At 37.4% G+C, this 18,666-nt stretch overlaps 1 protein-coding gene across 1 annotated transcript in view; it reads left to right on the top strand.

Moving 5' to 3' along the window:
- Positions 1–441: 441 nt before the first annotated feature.
- Positions 442–18,666, top strand: part of FANCL (FA complementation group L) — a gene marked incomplete at its 5' end in the record, with an annotated part of 30,353 nt that continues 12,128 nt past the window's right edge. Inside the window, 7 exons of the mRNA XM_082480222.1 lie at positions 442–525; positions 3,481–3,539; positions 4,507–4,567; positions 6,127–6,183; positions 7,886–7,983; positions 13,966–14,062; positions 18,380–18,448. Coding sequence (XP_082336348.1) covers positions 442–525; positions 3,481–3,539; positions 4,507–4,567; positions 6,127–6,183; positions 7,886–7,983; positions 13,966–14,062; positions 18,380–18,448 — 525 coding nt within the window. The remainder of the gene's footprint in view (positions 526–3,480; positions 3,540–4,506; positions 4,568–6,126; positions 6,184–7,885; positions 7,984–13,965; positions 14,063–18,379; positions 18,449–18,666) is intronic.

The following is an 18,666-nucleotide window of genomic DNA, read 5'->3' as shown; positions in this document are numbered from 1 at the left end:
GTGGCAGCCCACCCAAAAAAGGGAGGAAGCTTTTTACCCCAACACCTGCGTGAGACAGCTGAAGAGCTTTTATCACTATAAATGTGTTTCGGCAGGAAAACACCGTATGATCCCTAGAACAGCAATACGTGAATCGAGCCAGAAGTAACCCCTTGCCTTGCCTTGCCTTGCCTTGCCTTGGGTGGCACTGCAATCTCCTTGGCACGGACAGGGCGCCTGTCCCCTCAGGACGTGCTAAAGCGTGAGGAAACGCCGAACGCCTCAGAACTCCAGAAGCCGCTTTCCCGCCGCCGGAGCCTCCGCAGGACCGCCCGCCTCGGGTAACGGTCGGCACGCGCCCCGCCCTTCCCCTCAGGCGCATGCGCCGTCTGCCGGCGGGGGCGGGGCCGCACCCGCCGGCGCGTCGGATTCGAACGGCGCTGCGGGAAGGAGCGAGGCGGCATGGCGGCCTTGCTCCGCCAGTGCCCGCTGCTGCTGCCTCAGAACCGGGAGGGGACGGCCTACGAGGGCTTCGTCACCGCGCAGGTACCGGTGAGCGGCGGCCGTTACTCCGCGTCAGTCTCTCCTTCCTTACCCACCTCCGCCCCGGGAGCGTGTCTGTGTGAGGGGGGTGGTGGTTGTGAAGCAGCAAATGGCGGGCGGGGCGCCTCAGCTTGCGGGGCGCCTCAGCTTGCGGGGCGCCTCAGCTTGCGGGGCCCGTTTCCCTGCCGGGTGCCGTGAGGAGGCGCCCACGTCGCGGTCCCTCAGGTACGCGCGGAATTGGCCTTCGTTTGGCGGCGCCGCCTCGCTGGTGGGGTGCACTTGTGCTGGCAAACGTGGTTCTTTGGCGGCGGATTTAATGTGCCTGTTCTGTCGGCTGAGGGTAAAGGTTGAAGCAAATGACTAATTGTGGGTATTTTCCTATCGGTTACTGTGTTTGTGAGGTTTCAGCTGCATCGTCTCTCTGGGGGTGTGGTAAACTGCAGTGCAGGGAGAAGAGCAGCACCTAAGGCAGGTTGAGAGTGAGTGCTCTGAAGGCAACAACTTTGCTGTCAGAGGCACTATGCAGTGACGCCACGGCCGTGGCTCGTTACAATGTCGCACATGCGTACAGACTGCAGACGCAGCTCTTAACAGGTGTATTTGCATTTAGAAATAGCAGGGGATTTTTATTTCTGCAAAAATAAGTAGAAGTCAGAAGATGCGGGCTGCGTCACACTTGCATTTTGAAAAATGTGTTTTTGCAGTCAAAACTGAGGAAGGTTTTTGGTGACTCCCTTATTCAACTTTAACAAGACATTTGCGAGCACGTGTTTATGTTTGCATTACTCAACTTTTGAAATACTCTGTGTGTTAGAGTGCATGCTGGAGTTAATGGGAAGGTTAAGATGCGAGTGTGAGCGTCTGTCCTCAGGTGTGATTTTTGGATTAGGGCTGAGGCCATAAAGTAGCCAAGTCTGAGGTTATGGACTTAATTTAAGTGTACGCTAAACATCAGCTTTGGAGGAGTTTGGAAGCAATTGATGTGCCAATGGGCTAGATCCAGCTCTGAAACAGGTATTGTGTTTTTGCTTGCGAGTGCCACAGAAACAGGGAGGTTGGAAGGGACCTCTAGAGGTCATCTAGCAGGGTCAGCTGGAGCAGGCTGCTCAGGACCATGTCCAGTTGGATTTCAAATATCTCTGAGCACAGAGACTGTGCAAGCTCTCGGGCAGCCTGTTCAATGTTTGACCACCTTCACTCTTTTTTTCATTGCATTTAGGTGAAAATTCCTGTGTTTCAGCTTGTACTGATTGTCTCTCATCCTGTCAGTGTGTCTCACTCGGTCTGGCTACACTTTCTTTAGTCTTCCTCCATCAGGTATTTGTACACACTGGCAAGATTCCCCCTGAGCCTTCTTTACTCCAGGCTAGCTAGTCCCAGCCTCCTCAGTCTCTCCTCGTGTAAGAGGTGCTTCAAGCTCTTAATTAACTTCATAGTTCTTCACTGGACAAACTCCTGTATGTCCGTGCCTTTCTTGTACTGGGGACCCAGCACTCCAGTTGTGCCTCACCAGTGCTGACCAGAGAGGAAGGATCACTCCCCTCAGCCTGTTGGAAATGCTCTGCCTAATCCAGCACACGAGGTTGTTGGCCTTCTTTGCTGCAAGGGTGCATTGCTGGCTCAGGGTCAACTTCAAGTCCATGAGGACCGCCAGGTCCTTTTCTGCAGAGTTGCTCTCTAGCTGGTCAGACACCAGCATGTGCTGGTGCGTGGGGTGATTCCTCTCCCAGTGCAAGGCTTTGCACTTTCCTTTCTTAAATTCATGAGATTCCTGTCAGCCCATTTCCTCAGCCTGTTGAGGTGCCTCTGAATGGTGGCACAGTCATGTGGTCTATCAACCACTCCTCCCAGTTTTGTATCCTCTGACAACTTGCTGAGTGAGGGTGCATCCTGTCCTATCATGCAGGTCACTAATGAAGGTGAAATAGTGTCGGCCCCTGGTGTGCACCATTAGTCAGGGGCCTCCCACTGGACTTCTTCCTGCTGACCACAACCCTTTGAGCACAGCAGTGCTGCAAGTTTTCAGTCCACCTCACTGTCAGTTTATCTATCTCATTCTTCTTCAGATTTTTATGAGGATGTTATGGGAAACAGTATTAAAAGCCTTTCTGAAATTGAGATAAAGCATCCACTGTATCAGTCATCTAATCACAGGAGGAAATCTGGTTTTGTTCTTTACTTCCTGCTGAAGAAATCTCAGAATTTGCAGACATAATTCAAGGTATGCAGAGCTGGAACAGAGTATGGAATAGAAGTTTTGAGATGAGTTAACTGCCCTCTTCACTTCAGGGAGAACTTACAAACTCACAAACCTTCTTTATTTCAGTTTTATTTTGATCATCCCACAAGAAGTAGGAGGAGGATCACAAATAGGGACAACTACTGAAAATACAAGGAGGTGACATTTAGGAACTGCCCCATATGGATTGCACTAACAGGATTACATTCATGTACTGGGGAATATTTTTGTTTACGGTTTCTAAACCTCGCTGAAATGTGTTGTGGATCAGTGCCCAAGTTCCGGTGTAGTGTGGTACTTCTATGATAAGAATCTGTTTTGACTTTTACTTATGTTGAAGACAGACTTTCATGTACTTTCAGCATGGCTTGGTTTAAACTATATTTCTTGGTTTTGTCCAGATTTGGATAAAGTTTATCTTTCTTCTAAAAGGTGTTATCTTTGCTTTATGAAATGTGATGCACTGAAAAGTTTTTACTGAATACTGTGAGTTAGAGGTTAAGAGTATTTCAACTTCAGAATCAAAATCAGCATTATTTCTACTTGTTGGTCATGCTGCTTTTTTTCCAAAATAAAGAAATTCCGAATAATATTCATGAAAGTCAGATAAGACAAACTTTCTTTTTTAGTAGCTGATCTTATGGGGAATACTTCCCACAAATTGTATTCTTTTGTTATTCTTTGCTGACCTTCCTATTAACAAAATGTTTATTTTCAAGGGCAGAGACTTCCATATTAGGATACTGTTACCAATGGATTTTCAACTGAAAAATGCAAGGTAAGATAGCAAATAAAAGCAATTTGCAAGTGCATGTAACAAAAGCTTATTTTGATAAAAGCAATGATGGATATGCATATGAATTATTATTTTTTCCTGATATCAGTGTTGGTAATTCTTACTGGTTTCAACTTAACCTTGCAAAAAAAAATTGTACAGCATCAGTGTTAATAAACACTGACAGTAAACACCTATATAAAAATATTTTGTTAATTGACTTTGAAACTTGTAATTAATTGGTTGTGTATATATATAAATCAATGTAGTTGGAAAAAAAATGTTCATTTAATTCAGGTTATTTATAGGTCACTATTTGGGAAACAAAATTCAGTGCAAATTTGTAAATTTAAGCAATGATATACTTGAAGTTAAACAAGCTATGGTAACCATCATTTTCTCTTTCCTGTTAATATGTATTAATTTGTGTTACCCAACTTTTCTTTAAAAGCTCTGTTCTTACTACTGTGAATGTTTATCACAGTAATATGTGGGTATGTGTGTGTATTGTGTGTATGCACACATACATGGATTAGTCTTTAACGTATTCCATACTTCTGCCTTGGCCAGCCTGCTCTGAACTGTGAACAGATGTGATATTAGATAGCTTTATTACATTTTGAGTCGGATACTTAAAACCACATTATAGGTAACTTTGACATTTCCAGGATATCTTTTTAAATATTGGTATGTTTCATGAAGTCACATTAGCTTGCAAGAATTATGTTGTTGTTTTCAGCAAAGAACAGAGGCTTTTGCAGGTAAATGCTTAATTTTTAATGGGCTTTGGGATAGTGACATTTTAAAGTTTTAAATAACTTTGAATATGAAAACTTAAAGAAATTTTGAAGGATTGTTTACTTCCTTTGTTTTTTGAAGAAAAACTTTTATGTTATAGTGTAGCAGACTTTCTGATCTCTTCTGAAAATTACTATGAATTTAAAATTTATACAAAGTACTGTTTGTTTAGGATAGAGTGTAGCTGGCACCTAAAGAAGATACTGCATGGATATCGGCATATTTTAAAGCAGGTATACAACTTTTAAAACCGTTTCTGTTAAATGTATGCTTATAGCTCTGGAACCCTCAGCATAGGAAAGACATGGACTGACCTGTTGGAGCAGGTCTGGAGGAGGGCCACAAAAAAGATCAGAGGGCTGTAACACCTCTCCTGTGAGGACAGGCTGAGAGAGTTGGGGTTGTTAGCCCAGAGAAGAGAAGGCTTCCGGGAGACCTTATAGTGGCCTTACAGTACTTAAAGGCGGCTTATAAGAAAGATGGGGACAAACTTTTTAGCAGTGCCTGTTGCAACAGGACAAGGGGTACTGGCTTTAAATTAAAAGAGGGAAGATTTAGACCAAATAGAAGAGAGAAATTTTTTACAAAGAGGGTGGTGAAACAGTGGAGCAGGTTGCCCAGAGAGGTGGTAGATGCCCCATCCCTGGAAACATTCGAGGCCGGGTTGGACGGGGCTCTGAGCAACCTGATCGAGTTGAAGGTGTCCCTGCTCATTGAAGGGGGGGTGGACTAGGTAGCCTTCAAAGGTCCCTTCCAACCTAAACCATTCTATGGCTCGATGATAATAATTCAGGAAGGCTTATACTCATGCACCTATTCTAAAAGTCTTGAAGAACCCTCCCTTCAGTGTGTAGTCAAGATTTATTTTGAAATGGTTGAGGATTTGCATGTCAATCTAAAGAGAGATGGATAGAATTTACTAAATATTTATTTTTATTCAAGCTTTTTTTTTTGAGATTGATATAGAAGAATTTTTAATAAATGTCTGCTGACATTTTAATGGATTTTTTCTTTAACCTCTCAATTAGAAACAGATCTTGTTTTTCGCTTTTTATATATTTATTTTTAACAAACTGTTGGTAATACAAACAGAATTCACATTAATTATTGATAGACGTAGCTCCCTCTGTGTTGTAGGCAGTCAAGGAATCTAAGTTAAACCTCCCTATCCAGAAGAAACCTGTGAAGCAAGGATACAACAGCCCTGGAGTCATGAAGAGTACTTTGTTTCTAAGAAGGCGTCTTTGCCATATGTGCTAGTTGAGATACTGTATCTCATGGACTGTGCACCCTTTTGTAGAACAAGGCTTGTGACTAGGGAGTAACCAAAGATACAGAGCCAAGGAAACTGAAGTGTAAATATGTAGTGCACCTGAAGATATACAGGTGTCCTTAATAATGGGCAGCGTCTAAAAGCAGACAGGTCTGGAGAGTTCTTAAAGAAAACGTAACCAACTACGAAACATTTTTGAGTGATTCTAAAGCTTCTGTTCTCATTGGCGAAAAGTCTTCATCAGTGTCTTCATAAGTACATAATGTGTGAAGTCTTCATTAACTATGTAAATGTGTAATGTGACATGATGTGACAAAGGTGGTGGTTAATTTTCAGTAAAGTTTCCTGGATGCTGGGAAGTTTGTTCTTGAATTGGAGTATTTAAACGTGTGGTATATGGTTGGGGTTTTTTATGTTAGTTGGTTTGACAATGCTAAAGAAATAGATGGTTAGACTGAATTTGTTTATCACTAAAAGTTATGAGTTGAAGAAAACAAACTGATACTGTGTTCCCTCCAGAGGTTGCACAGCTGTCCAGATCTTGTCAGTTTTATGATGGAGCTGAAAACTATTTTGGTAAGTGACAGAATAAATATGTGGGAGAAGGAATGTTCTTATAACTTTGGTTTTCACGTTCAGTTTGTTACAGTTTACTGTTTGATAGATGGATTTTTGTTTTGTTTTTTTTTTTTTAAGAAGGGGTAACTTTGTATGTATGCTGTTCATGTAATATTTGTGTAAATATCCTTTAGGATTTTAAGTGACTGTACTCTTTGGAAATCGGAATGTTATAGAAAAATTAAAATCCCAGCAAGGGATTTCAGCATAGAGCCATCCTCTTGGAATTCCTGGTATTGTCCAGATGGTAAAGAAGGCTTACAATTGTACAAAGGATTATACAGTCAGTGGACTGCTGAAGGTGCTTTCACCTGTGTGATGATTTGACCAATAAATGCAGAAAGATTTTATTTTTTTTTTAATATAGTTCAGAGACTGCTGTTTATTTTTTTTTTTAAGTTTTTCTAATCCGGGATTGAAGAGTAGCAAAGTATTCAGGTAATAACGTGAAACTGACAATTTCTTGTCTTTTAGTAAAGCATTATTCCATGAGCTTCATTGGCAAAAAATAGTTAAATAAGTTGTACACAAATAAGAAATAAGCATTAAGTATTCTTCAAAACAACAAGAAAAATGCCCTCCTGATATTACACTACTGCTCTACAGCAGGAATGCCTTTCCTCAATATTGGTTCAATCCCTGCCAAACTGGATTACACTAAACCAGGAAAAGGCACGTGGAATAGGACTGAATAAGAATGTGTCCATGTAGCTATTTTGAAATATTTCATAATAGTTATTCCAATCTATTCGCCTGGATACACAAGCATTCAGAAATGAAAATGTGATGAAAGTATAATTCATTCAAAATAGTGATCCTCAGTGCAGATAGTAAAAGCAACAGAAAGCACTATGGGAGAACTGGGCAGAAATGGTTGTTATACTGATTTCATTATTAAATTTAAATAAAAGAAATACTAAATAGAATTATTTTATTTTAAATTATTAGTACTTTTATTATAAATTTCATTGATTTAGTTATTTGTCTTGTAAACATAGTTTTAACTTAAATACACTTTTAAAGAACAAGTAGCACAACACACATGTGGAACATATGGTTTGATTTGTTTTTTTTCTCTGTAACATGGCATTACTGTTTTGATAAAAATTTCTTTTTGAGGCATTACACCATATTGATGAGTGTCTGTACCAACACTTACACTTACTCTCTGGGATCCTGTGATGTTAAAACTGAGAAATTGATTTTTTTATTTTTTTTGATTGCTTTATAAAGTTGTATATAGCTACTTAAAAATAATATGGGGGATTTCATATATGTGTCTTCTTTTGTGGCTGTGGAGCCCAGGAGACAGCTGTGTGCTTAACAGAAACTTCTTTTGAAATGGTCTTTCAGTCAAGATGCTTGACTTCAAATTTATTAGCTGAAAAAGAGGCATATTTGATATTTGCATCTGAAGACTATGTTGTCAACATCTGTGGGTTTTTTAAATTGCAGATGTTTTCATTACCAGTATCTGAAGTAATTTACCAAACAGCTTCTTTGTCTGCTTTAGCTGGAGGCTATAACAAAACAAATGCAGTGTACAGTTAATTTTACATAAGCTTAATATTTTTGAATGAATTGCAGAAATCACATGACTAAATAGATGCAAAAATATTGAAATCTCTCTTAATGATGTTTTTAATGTTCTTTTAAACAGGAAATTGCTTTAAAGAATACACAAGACCTGCATATACCACGGCCACCAGAATACTACTCCTGTCTTGTCAGAGATCTAGAAATATTGGGTTGGAATAGGTATGTTTATTTTATTTCTTAATAGATGTTTTCTTTAGAATATCTGTTCTTTTGTATTTGCGAGTTGAACATATCAAATGTACTTGTTCCGCTAATTTATCCTGTTCAGAAACTGGTTTTGCTTTCAAAACTACTGCTTTGTTTTTAATTTTAAAAAAACAAAACAATAACAAATCTTTAACAACTGAGGGTATATTTTCAGTCTCAAATAACTGAGCTGAAAGGTGAGATGCTGCTACTACTAAGAAATCAATTCTTCTTTGACCTATAAACTATTGGCACAGTAAACATATTAAACACAGCTTTAATAGTTCTCCTTTTTCTTCCTTCTTTTCCCTACTTTATACAGCTTTTTTTGACTATTCCCGTATGCTATGGTTGATCATTGTGTACCTTTATGCTTTCATAAATACAGTTCGTACATTTTTTTAGAACTAGAATAATTATTTTTAAAGAACAGTTGTATCTTGCTCTCCAGAGCACAAAGATCTCCTTGGACAAAAGAATAACATAGTTAATCCACAGAAAGGTGAATCTACAAAAAAAAAAAAAAAATCTGAGTGGAGGGGAGAATTTGGAAGGCTGTAAATCCAGAACTTCAAAACAGCCAGCTCTTTGCAGCACCCAAAGAGAGAAACTTATATATATTTTTTGCTACCCACATGGGTACAGAGATGAAGGCAACTGAAAAGCATTCCTTAGTCTCCAAAAACTGTGCAAGCAGACCAAGTTTGCGGAGCAGGGGGGCATTTCCAAGTGGGAAAAATGTTGGTTACTGCACAAGGGAAGTATAAATTGTGTTACCTGAGGATGAAGGCTCAGTGCACCCAAGAACATGGTTTCATGTATGTGCTGTAGTATAAATCAAGTATTTGCGGAACAAGAAGCGATAGTTCAGGTCATCTTCTGGGGAAAGGAGAACTAGAAATGAATCTTTTCACCCCAAGTAGAATGGTTGGCTTAATACCATGGGAAAGAATGTCACATTAGCAAAGGATATTTGATTTTGTTGAGGAATGAAATGTACACATAGTTGCCTCTGGGTGCCCTCTCAATAGGGTCTTGAATTAGTGCAAACAGATTATTCACAGTCCCATATACTCTCAGATGAGCTCATAGGACAAATTTAATTTCATCTTCCTACAGAGGAAAATAAGGTTTTTCTCCCCATACCTCCTACAGAAACCTGAAGGAACACACAATTGGGATCAAGTAGTCAAGGTCCATGTAGAAATTTTTCAGAAATCTGCAAAGCTTCCCGTTTTGCAGACTTTACTTGAAAGGCTTTAACTGCCATCACATGTGCCGCCGCTGGCAAGTTTTCCGATACTGAGTCTTTTATTCCTCCAGTAGAGAGCCTGGAGCAGACTGATTTCTATCCTTTCCCCTAGAACCTCCAGGAGACCTCTATGGGGTTGAAGAAGGTAGTTGTTTCTGTCTAGGGAGGCTTTAAGGAAATATATTTAAAGGCTGTCCTTAACTAATGCAATTAATCTCACAGGGCCTTCTTTCAAGGGGTTAAGATGAAAGATTGTGTAGGATGTTGAAGAGTTTTGAATGAGAAGCTACTTTTTAGTTTCAGTAAAATGAAAGTTAAAAAGTCTACATTAGCGGTTTTCAACAAGACAAATTTACTTTCACCTCAGTCTTGGATGGTAAGTTAGCTTTCAGAAGTGTTTATTTTGCTAAACGAGATAAAGAAGGGTTTAAGAATAGCTTTGTATTTTCTCACCTGATTTGTATATAAATAAGTAACACGTGATTAACATTAAGTAGGTATTTGCTTTGAAGGCCCACTTTTGTTTAAAGATTTAAAACATCCTTGTTAGATCAGCTGAAGTTTTTTTCAGTGATTTCCATTATTAAGTATGTAGTTGTGCCAGTTTATGACATACTCTATTCAAGTTTCTCACTCGGGTCTGAGAAGATTAGTTAAAATTTCTTAAACACATGGGAAATAAATTTTGAATCATGCCTGCTCTCCCAAAATAAAAAAAAAAAAAATTCAAAAAGCCCATGCAAGCAAAACAGACACTGACATACAATAAATACACTTTAGAGATATAAATTTATAAAATGTACGGTATTTATAATTGGGTATATAAATAGAGTATATGGCTAAATATACTAAAAATACACTTTCAAAATACAATTTGGTAGCTTATTTCAAAACGGGTATTTCTTCTTACTTGCTGTACTCGGGGAAACGTCCAGCGGTGTATTATTAAAAAGCATGTCGGTGTTTTATCAGAGAGCATGTTTCTAGGGCAGAATTTGACCTGGTTTCCAGACAAAGATGGTCTTCATGTAGACACGCAACTTATGCTGTGCTTTTGTCCAGTGTGGTCATGCATTTCAGTAAACATACATCTCTTGACTTATGTTACAGATAAAGTCTCTATTTGATTGGGTTTTTTTCGGTTGGGCAAGTCAATCATTAATCAAAGGGCTAGGCTGTACATAGGGGATCATATCTAGTTTACTATGAGTTGGAAGGAGAATAACCTAGAGAGGTCATCTGAAGTACAAAAGTAAGTTACACCACTAATTGTAGTGTGGTTTTAACAATAGAATGAACTACAAGAAGGCCTCTTAACCTAGACTGTTTTTGAGTTGCAAGTGATGTGCATTTGCATGTTAGTTAAAAACATCCTGATACAGTCTTTCAGCACAAAACTAAGCCTGCATTTAGTACTGGCAGTAAGGATCAATCACTGCTGACACCTTGAGAAGCTTTCAGCTTTATTCATCAGGATTTTTCTTAGAAAAGAACTGTGTTGTTGTGGACCCTAGATTTAGTTTTTCCTAGTGAGTTTTGAGTCATGCTGGAAGCTGACTGCATCCAAATTGAAGGATATTTTGCTTGAAAGAGAATCAAAGCAATAGGCTATGTTTCTTTTTACCGCCAAAGTGAGTTAAGAAGCTCTAGCTTATGGCCCAAATTTAGTGTGTTCTAGTGGCTTTTATATAAGGAATATGTGAAGTTTCTCAGAACCAAATTGAAGATGTTTTCTGCTATGATATTGCACCTTTTTCCTCCTAAACCACTGAAAGTACAAACAGTAATAAAGACTGCAAATGGGCAGGCTGCTGTGATTAGATATAATCACTTTCTCTGTGAAACAGAAAACTTAATATGAATATGTTTCCGTATTCAAATGCTTGTACACAAAAGTCATAGGTCAACAGGTTATAAAATTGTACCAAATTTCCAACACTAAGTGCTGTCCTAACAGCTGAGGAGTTCAAAGGAGGATGCTGCTTTCGTTTTACGAACATGGAAAAATACCAGCACAAACCTAATCAGCTGAGGTGGGAGAGAGTACACATGTAGTAGTATTAAGCTATAGGAAAAGCTCTTTTAATACTGTCTCATCATCTCACTAGTTGATTGAATTCCAACGTCCTGGGAAGGTAAATCATCAACTATAAAACATTTATAGGATTCTTGCGACCCTCTAGTGGGTTCATAAAGGTTGCCAGTATCTCTTAAGTCCATGGTGTGAGTCACGACTCCACTTTTCTCAGGTCTCAATGCATTTTTGCTTGATACTTGCCAAGTTTTTTCATAGAAAGTATCTTCTCCTCTTGCCTTCTCCATTTCAAAGGGAATCCTGGAATCCTGCCTTGTCACGTGCTTTCAATGAAATAGCATTTGTATGCTACGCTGAATTACCGTCCTTCAGAGATTTAACTGAGGCTTTCCATCTTTATGATCGTTCCATTTTTTTCTATGTAATAAAATGATGGAGCTTACAGACCAGTAAAAGTTTGTATAACTAAAAGATCACCTATGTAAACAATTCCTTATTTGATTCTACAATCATGTGAAGTTCATACAACTTTTATGGCCTTGAGCAATTCTTTCCAGTCCTACAGAACTGACCCTTTCATCTCTTTTTATCCAAAGATTGGTAAAGTGATGTTACCAAACCGGTAGCCACAAAGCTACTGAGTTCCTTTTTTCTATCCTAAATGAAAAATTGAATCCTCCTTTATTCCCTGGAGGCAGTTTATTGTTCTTACGTTCTGTTGAGAAGAAGGAAGACTAGCTATGAATTTTCATTCTGGGCATTCTTCAACCCTGTATGCCTGTGTCTGAGGAGTTTTTTATTCCTTGGTGTTCCAAGTTTGAAAGGGGAGAGAATGTTTTAACATCTTAAGTACATGGATTGTAATGAATAGTACTTAAAAAATTTTTTAAATCTTCTTCCTTCCCACATAATAGAGAGCATTGAACTGCAAAAATGTTTGATTTTTAAACTAAAATAATCTATACCTTTCTGGCATCTCAAGAGTGAAGTGGTCCAAACAAGGTAACTGTCAGAACAGATAATTTTAAATCCTAAACGCTTTGATAGCATCCCTTTAACTTTTCCATTCTCTTTTGCTATCTGACCTCACAGTGCATTGATGCAGGCACCAGTTGTGCTTTGTTTTGGACACCGCTATATATTTTATTGCGGTAACTGTTCTGTGCTTTAGCTGCTAGTTTAGGATTTCCCCACCCAGGCAACAGTAGATGGAGGGGTGGGATATAGGTAGATTTTTGTCTTTATAAAACTATGGTATAATTTTGAGGTAGAGTTGGAACAAAGTGGGAGTAATGAATTTTTCCAGTTAGAGGAAAAATGCTCTAATTCTTTCCGAATAAATCGACTTTAATTGACTACAGTTGAATTACACTTTTCTCAAGACTTGTACTTCTTTCAGCTGTTGTAGAGAAAAGGAGACCCCAAATATGCCCAGGAATCTGTAGGACTATTTAATATTGCATTAAAGTTAATCAGCATTAAACATGACATCATATATCTCTCTCCTTACTTGCTTCTGCTTTTTCTGCCTGTATTTTTCAGTTCCCTCACATTGAGGCTATGTCATTTATGTAGATCATTTTTTCTTTTCACTTCCTTTCTAGGAATGCGCGCACCCTTTGGTGTATGTCTATGTTTTCTTGTACAGGCTTCTACAACTCTGTTGCCTGTTTCACTTGAAAGATAACTATTTTTCGCAGCATCCTGGCTCAAATGACTGGGCTACTATGTAATGGTTTAAAAAAAAGTTACTTAGGTCACCAAGCGGATGCTTTCTTTGAACTCTGATAGCCTTTCCATCAGTCTAGGCGGTAAGTTGTACAATAATCTTGGACTGCTTTTTATCTTAAAGTAAGAATGATGTAGTAAAAATGCCAAAATATCCACATGCCCAGTTCACTGGTAAGTATCTGGAGAAGCTTGAACCTTTTTGGCAATTGTTGAAGCTGCTCAGCAGAACACGGTTCTAGAGAACAATGTATTTTACAGTTGTATGCATCTTTACGGCTGTGGGAAGCATAAGTCAGTGACATCTTAAGCAAAGAGTCAGTGATTATGTCAGAAATTGTAAAACTTATTTACCTTTAATATGTACTTGCTACTTGCTTGGGTGCATGTATACTGTGTAAAACTGTCATGAAGCAAAGGCAAATCATCATAAATAACTAATTTTGTACCTGTTTGGTTACTGTTTTCTGCAGAAAATCAATTTCAGAATATGAACCAATATCCACTGAATTTTCCACAATAATAGTATTGACAATAAAAGAGAACTTCATTGAAGAGAAAAGCGAATCAAGAGCATAAAAGTCTCATACAGTAAGAAACTGCAGAAATGGATCAAAGATTTGACAGGAAGTTTAATGTGTACATAAGTAGAGGCTGACAGGAACATGCTGTGTGTGTCAAAGGTTCCAGTGATGGAAAACTGAAACACAGTGCTCACTGACCACAGCATGAGCCTTGACACACATTGTAAATAACCCAAAGATATATGACTGCATTAAGCAGTAGACTGGTGTATTAACAGCAGTAAATCTAGAACAGCAGAAACGGTTGACATATAGAACTTCCTCTGATTAATATTTGTAACAGACTAATAAGAGTATTGCAGACATTTCAAACTGTACTCCTTACAATGCTGTTAGAGTTGTCTTTTCTCTTTCAGAGTCACGTATGTGGATACTGGTCTTGCCACAATCAAGCTAAAAGCTGAAGACTCTTGTGGTCGACAGCATCTCATCACTCTGAAGTTAAATGCAAAGGTGAATTTATGTGGGAGAAAATATTTTAAGGCTTCCTTGAAATAAATGGATTTTTGTCAATTTGTAAGGATCTTAGAGAGTTGGTTTGTTTGTTAGTATGTCTGTCTGCAAAACAATAGGTGAGTGTTTTGGGGGGAAATTATTTTATATAAAGCAGAGTTTTCGGACTAACTTAATTTAAAATATTTAATTTTTAATTTTAATATTTAAAATATTGTTGGTTTGGACTATCCTTGGTCCATCATCTGGAGTAAGAATTTTGAAGGGATGAGGAGTGGGCGCAGTATTGTAAGATTAAATTTCACCTTCACAGACATCCTATATTCCTTTAAATGCCAGGAGTTTTTGAGTTTTATGTAAGACAAGCTAATTTTACCTTAGAGGGGGGAAAAGAAGCTTGTGGAAAAAGTACTGTTTGGGAATTGAGGTTGCTAAAGCGGCTTTTGAAAAAAAGCAAAACTGTCCTCCATGCACAGAGTAATGAATGCATAATTAATTTGCTAGTCAGACCATCATTAAATACATTTATGGAAAAAATATATCAGGAAGTACAATTATGGTCTATTTAACATGTGCGGAGAGTAACCAGACTGCATTGCCGTTGCTTATAAGGGAGCTGCTATCCCATACTTAGTATGACACTAGAAATTAAGTGCAGCCTGTTGCCCCTAAGTTTTTTCATGATTTGATGGTGACTGAAGTATTTTAACTATATGGGAGCATAAAAGCGCAGGAAAAGAATACAGTGCAGTACCCATTTTTACCAAGCAGCTGCCATGGTCAAACACTGTTACACTTCTGCATTGGCTGGTTCTGTTTAGCCTTAACTTACCGCTGTGCTGTAAGGGGAATCAAGATTACTTGATGTAAAACCTTGTGTGTTTTCTTTATAGTAATAAAATATCTGAAGTTGAGACTCCTAATAGCAGAAGACAGCACTGGCTAACAACTAACAATATAGTGTAATGAAGAGACTAGATTATCCAACTTGTCAATCATCTTTTTATTTATTTATTTATTTAATTTTTCCCCAAGAGATTGTTATGATGAAGGATCAATTGCTTGTCCTTTTTAAACCATGTCTGGCATTTAAACTTGCCACAAGAGAAAAATTATATGTGAAACATGGTTTTGGTGACATGGGGATTTGATTTTCCTTCGTATACGTACCTAATACATTTGAAAAGACTTTGCTGAAGTATTTTTTGAAGGGATTTCTTTTGATAACCTGCTTTAATAAAAGTGTGCTTATTTTTGTTATGCTGTTTCTTTGATTAAGGTTATTATGTGAGCTAAACGTCTCCTGCCCAGTCTATATTGCTGGCTCTTGTCTGTATTCTGGCAAATTGGTTTTTTTATGGACTCCATACAGTGAATTTATTTTATGAGCCCGCCAACAATGTTTTCAGGAAGAAAATCTTTGAAAAGCGATTTACTAAATTCTTTTTCATAAAGTTATCATGTGTATTCAGATAATCCCTTGCATTTTCCTTTGCTATCATTCCTAACGGTTTGGATGTGTTTTGAGGACTTTTCCTTAAAGTGTTGTCAAACGTTTCCACCAGTTATCCTTGTCTTATTGTGCTTTGCGCTAGGAACTGTCCTTTCAAAACACTTGCTGTCTATAAAGTGCACTTGTAAAGTGTCTAGGAAACAGGGCGATCAGTTTAAACCTGGAAGAATTGAGAATGGTCGTATCCTAGTAAGGTATGTTAGCCAAATCACGTGCTACGCAACTTTGACTTTTGTAAATGATTAGGCTTAAACCTCATAAGAGGATATATCGTTTAATGCTCAGATTACATTTTGCAAAATAGTTTTCCGATTTATTTGGTTGACAATGCCTGGTCCAGAAATCTTTATCCATTCACAATTTAAATGAGTAGAGAAGTTTTCTGAAAACAAAACATGCATCTTTGCAAGTATAAAAACAAATACACTGGGTTTTATTTATCAGATTTCACTTTGTATTGCATGAGAAGTGGGTTGGGTGCTTGCCATTTCTGATCCCAAGAATACAAATAGGTCACTGCAAGAATTTGCATGCCGTGTAGTAATCAAGACGCTTTGGTAATTATCTGAATGATTTGGCAAGGGTTATGAAAGTACTTTTTCTAGATAAAGTTAGCTGCATGCTCAAAAATACAATATAAATATTTTAATAGTTGCTTAAATATTTCTAAAGAATAGGATGATTTCAGACATATAAATCTGAATCTAACTGTAACAACATATGATGCCATTGATATGCTATGGTATAGTATTTTAAAATACTATGTACTGGGAAATCACTCAATTTATTTTATTCAGGATTTCACTCTGCAAGTTCTAAAAGCACGATGTACATATGTACAGAATCATTGTTGCATAGTTCTTGCAGTTATCCAGTGCACAGTATAATATTTTGCTCTTAAAGAAATTTTGACAAAAAATGCAGGGAAAATGTTCTGTAGGTTTTTTGTTGGTTTTTTTTTTTTTTTTCAGATAATATAAAGTTAGTAGAATCTGTTTGCAAGCACTTGTTCAAAGGCACCCTAGAAAAGACTGCATAAAATGAATGTACTTACCAAGAAAGCAAACGCATAACTGTCTAATGCTGCTGGGATGTAAATGAGGTAGTCCTAAAACCAATCCTACAGAAAAATTGTTCTTAGTTTCTTCTAGGCGTACTTTTATACATTGAAAATAAGTATATTTCTATGCGAGCATTGAAGTATTTAATGAAAAATAATACCTATAATACAGAAACACTAGCACCACAATGCCTACAATACAAGAACAGTAACACTAACAGTGAAAGAAACTGTAACAGCTACTGTGGATATATTTCAAAGTTGTAACCGCCTCCTGTCCAAATTAGTTGTTTTGCTTCTCTCGCTCTGTCGCTGCTGTTTAATTTGTCTGACACCGATTTGATAAAATGGTAAAACACAAGGTATTCAAGTTGCGGGAGTTGTCTTCAGAAAGTGGATACCTAACAGAAACCACAAATGAAGGGAAATAAAAAAGCAAGTTTAAATAAATTTCTGCAAAATCCATATATCCACTAGATTATTATTAAAATCAAAGGAATGAAGAATGGGTGCTCTAGGGAAGCTGTCTCTTTTTTGCTCTTTGCCATAGAGAACAATTTGAAAGTAATTACTGTAGAATTACATTTTACATAAAACAAAGACACATTTTTAAAAATCTGATCAATTAATTGCAAGATGTCTGGTAAATAAGGAAATGTCTATGTCTAGAGGTTTACTTTGGATGGAGACTGGTTATGGGAAGCAGCACAGCCAAACTTCACCTCTTCATCTTAACTGTCTTTAATTCTGTGAGGAAGGTGTGACTTTTTTCATATGTCTCCCCAGATAAGATTCTCTCTGACATTGTCCTGTGTTGGCAGTTTATGCAGTACTAATAAAATTTCTATAAAATTGCTGTGTACATCATTGGTAGAATTTGAATTTGGTTGCATAGGACTAAAGGAGGCAACTTCTGGTGAATAAAATTTTGGATAGGTGCTCTTAGAAAGGACACAATTTATTTGCAATTAGATATTTCTTTCCTTTGCTACTTTTATTTTTCAGAAAATACCATTTTTTTTCCCCCACAGATTTCATACCGGATGCTGAACAGCAATAGATTTACTAGTGTAATGAATAGTCAGTGGTTATTTCTGGAGCTATCAAATCTTTCATAGCTTCAGTTTTCATAATACAGCTATTTTTTGTTTTCCTTACTGACACCTTTTAATTTGGGTTGGGGGGCAGGGAGTTGTTTTAATTTTGGGTTGTTTTAATTTCAGGTGTATGTTCGTTCATCTCTTTCTAAATAGTTATGTACTTACTCTGATTATTTCAGTTTCAAAACAAAAAATGTTGCAAATCAGAGTAGATATTCTAGTTTAAATGAAAATGAGTTCTTGAATTGTGAAAGGGTTGGCTGGTTTTCTGTTTTTTCTTATATATTTTCCTATCCAGTACAGGTAATTGAGGATAATTTTTTTTTAATATTTGATCTTTTTTGTCTTAAGTTCTTTTTTAATGTGTCTTTGAACACTGAACAGAGGAAACTGATTCTCCTGCCTTTACTAAAAACTGATACATAAAATCTGTTTACATGTAGATTTCTTCTTTAAATGATAATTAACATTCATAACTATTTCTGAAAATGTTTTACATACTGTTTCCTCTTAGAGCCAAGTTCTCAAGATGCTTGAAGTGCTCATATTTCGTTATCAAATTTGGCAGCTGAGTATCAGTCTGACTTAAAATCACTTTGGAAAAAAAACCCAAACCAAACCTGTATTTTCTTTCCCTCCCTCAGTATCCAACAGAACCACCGGATTGCCTTGTGGATTTTCCTGTTCCGTTTGCTATTTCTTGGATGCCACAGGTAAACTGCCGTATTATGCATCTTTTTTTAATAACTGAGACACACATGCAGTACGTAGGTGGTAATGAGGAGTCGGATTTTTTAACTCCAGCTTTTTTCCCAGTGTGCATTTTACTTTTATACATGCTTATGTAAATGTAAGAATATGGAGCTCAGCATTATTATGATAGTGTTTTAAATATTTTCCTTGCCATATAGATATAACTTGCATGTTGTAT

Source organism: Vanellus vanellus, assembly GCF_965231255.1.
Source record: "Vanellus vanellus genome assembly, chromosome: 3".
In the NCBI taxonomy this organism is placed as follows: Eukaryota; Metazoa; Chordata; class Aves; order Charadriiformes; family Charadriidae; genus Vanellus; species Vanellus vanellus.
Note: the sequence above shows the minus strand (reverse complement) of the source record. Positions and strands in the feature narration are given on the sequence as shown.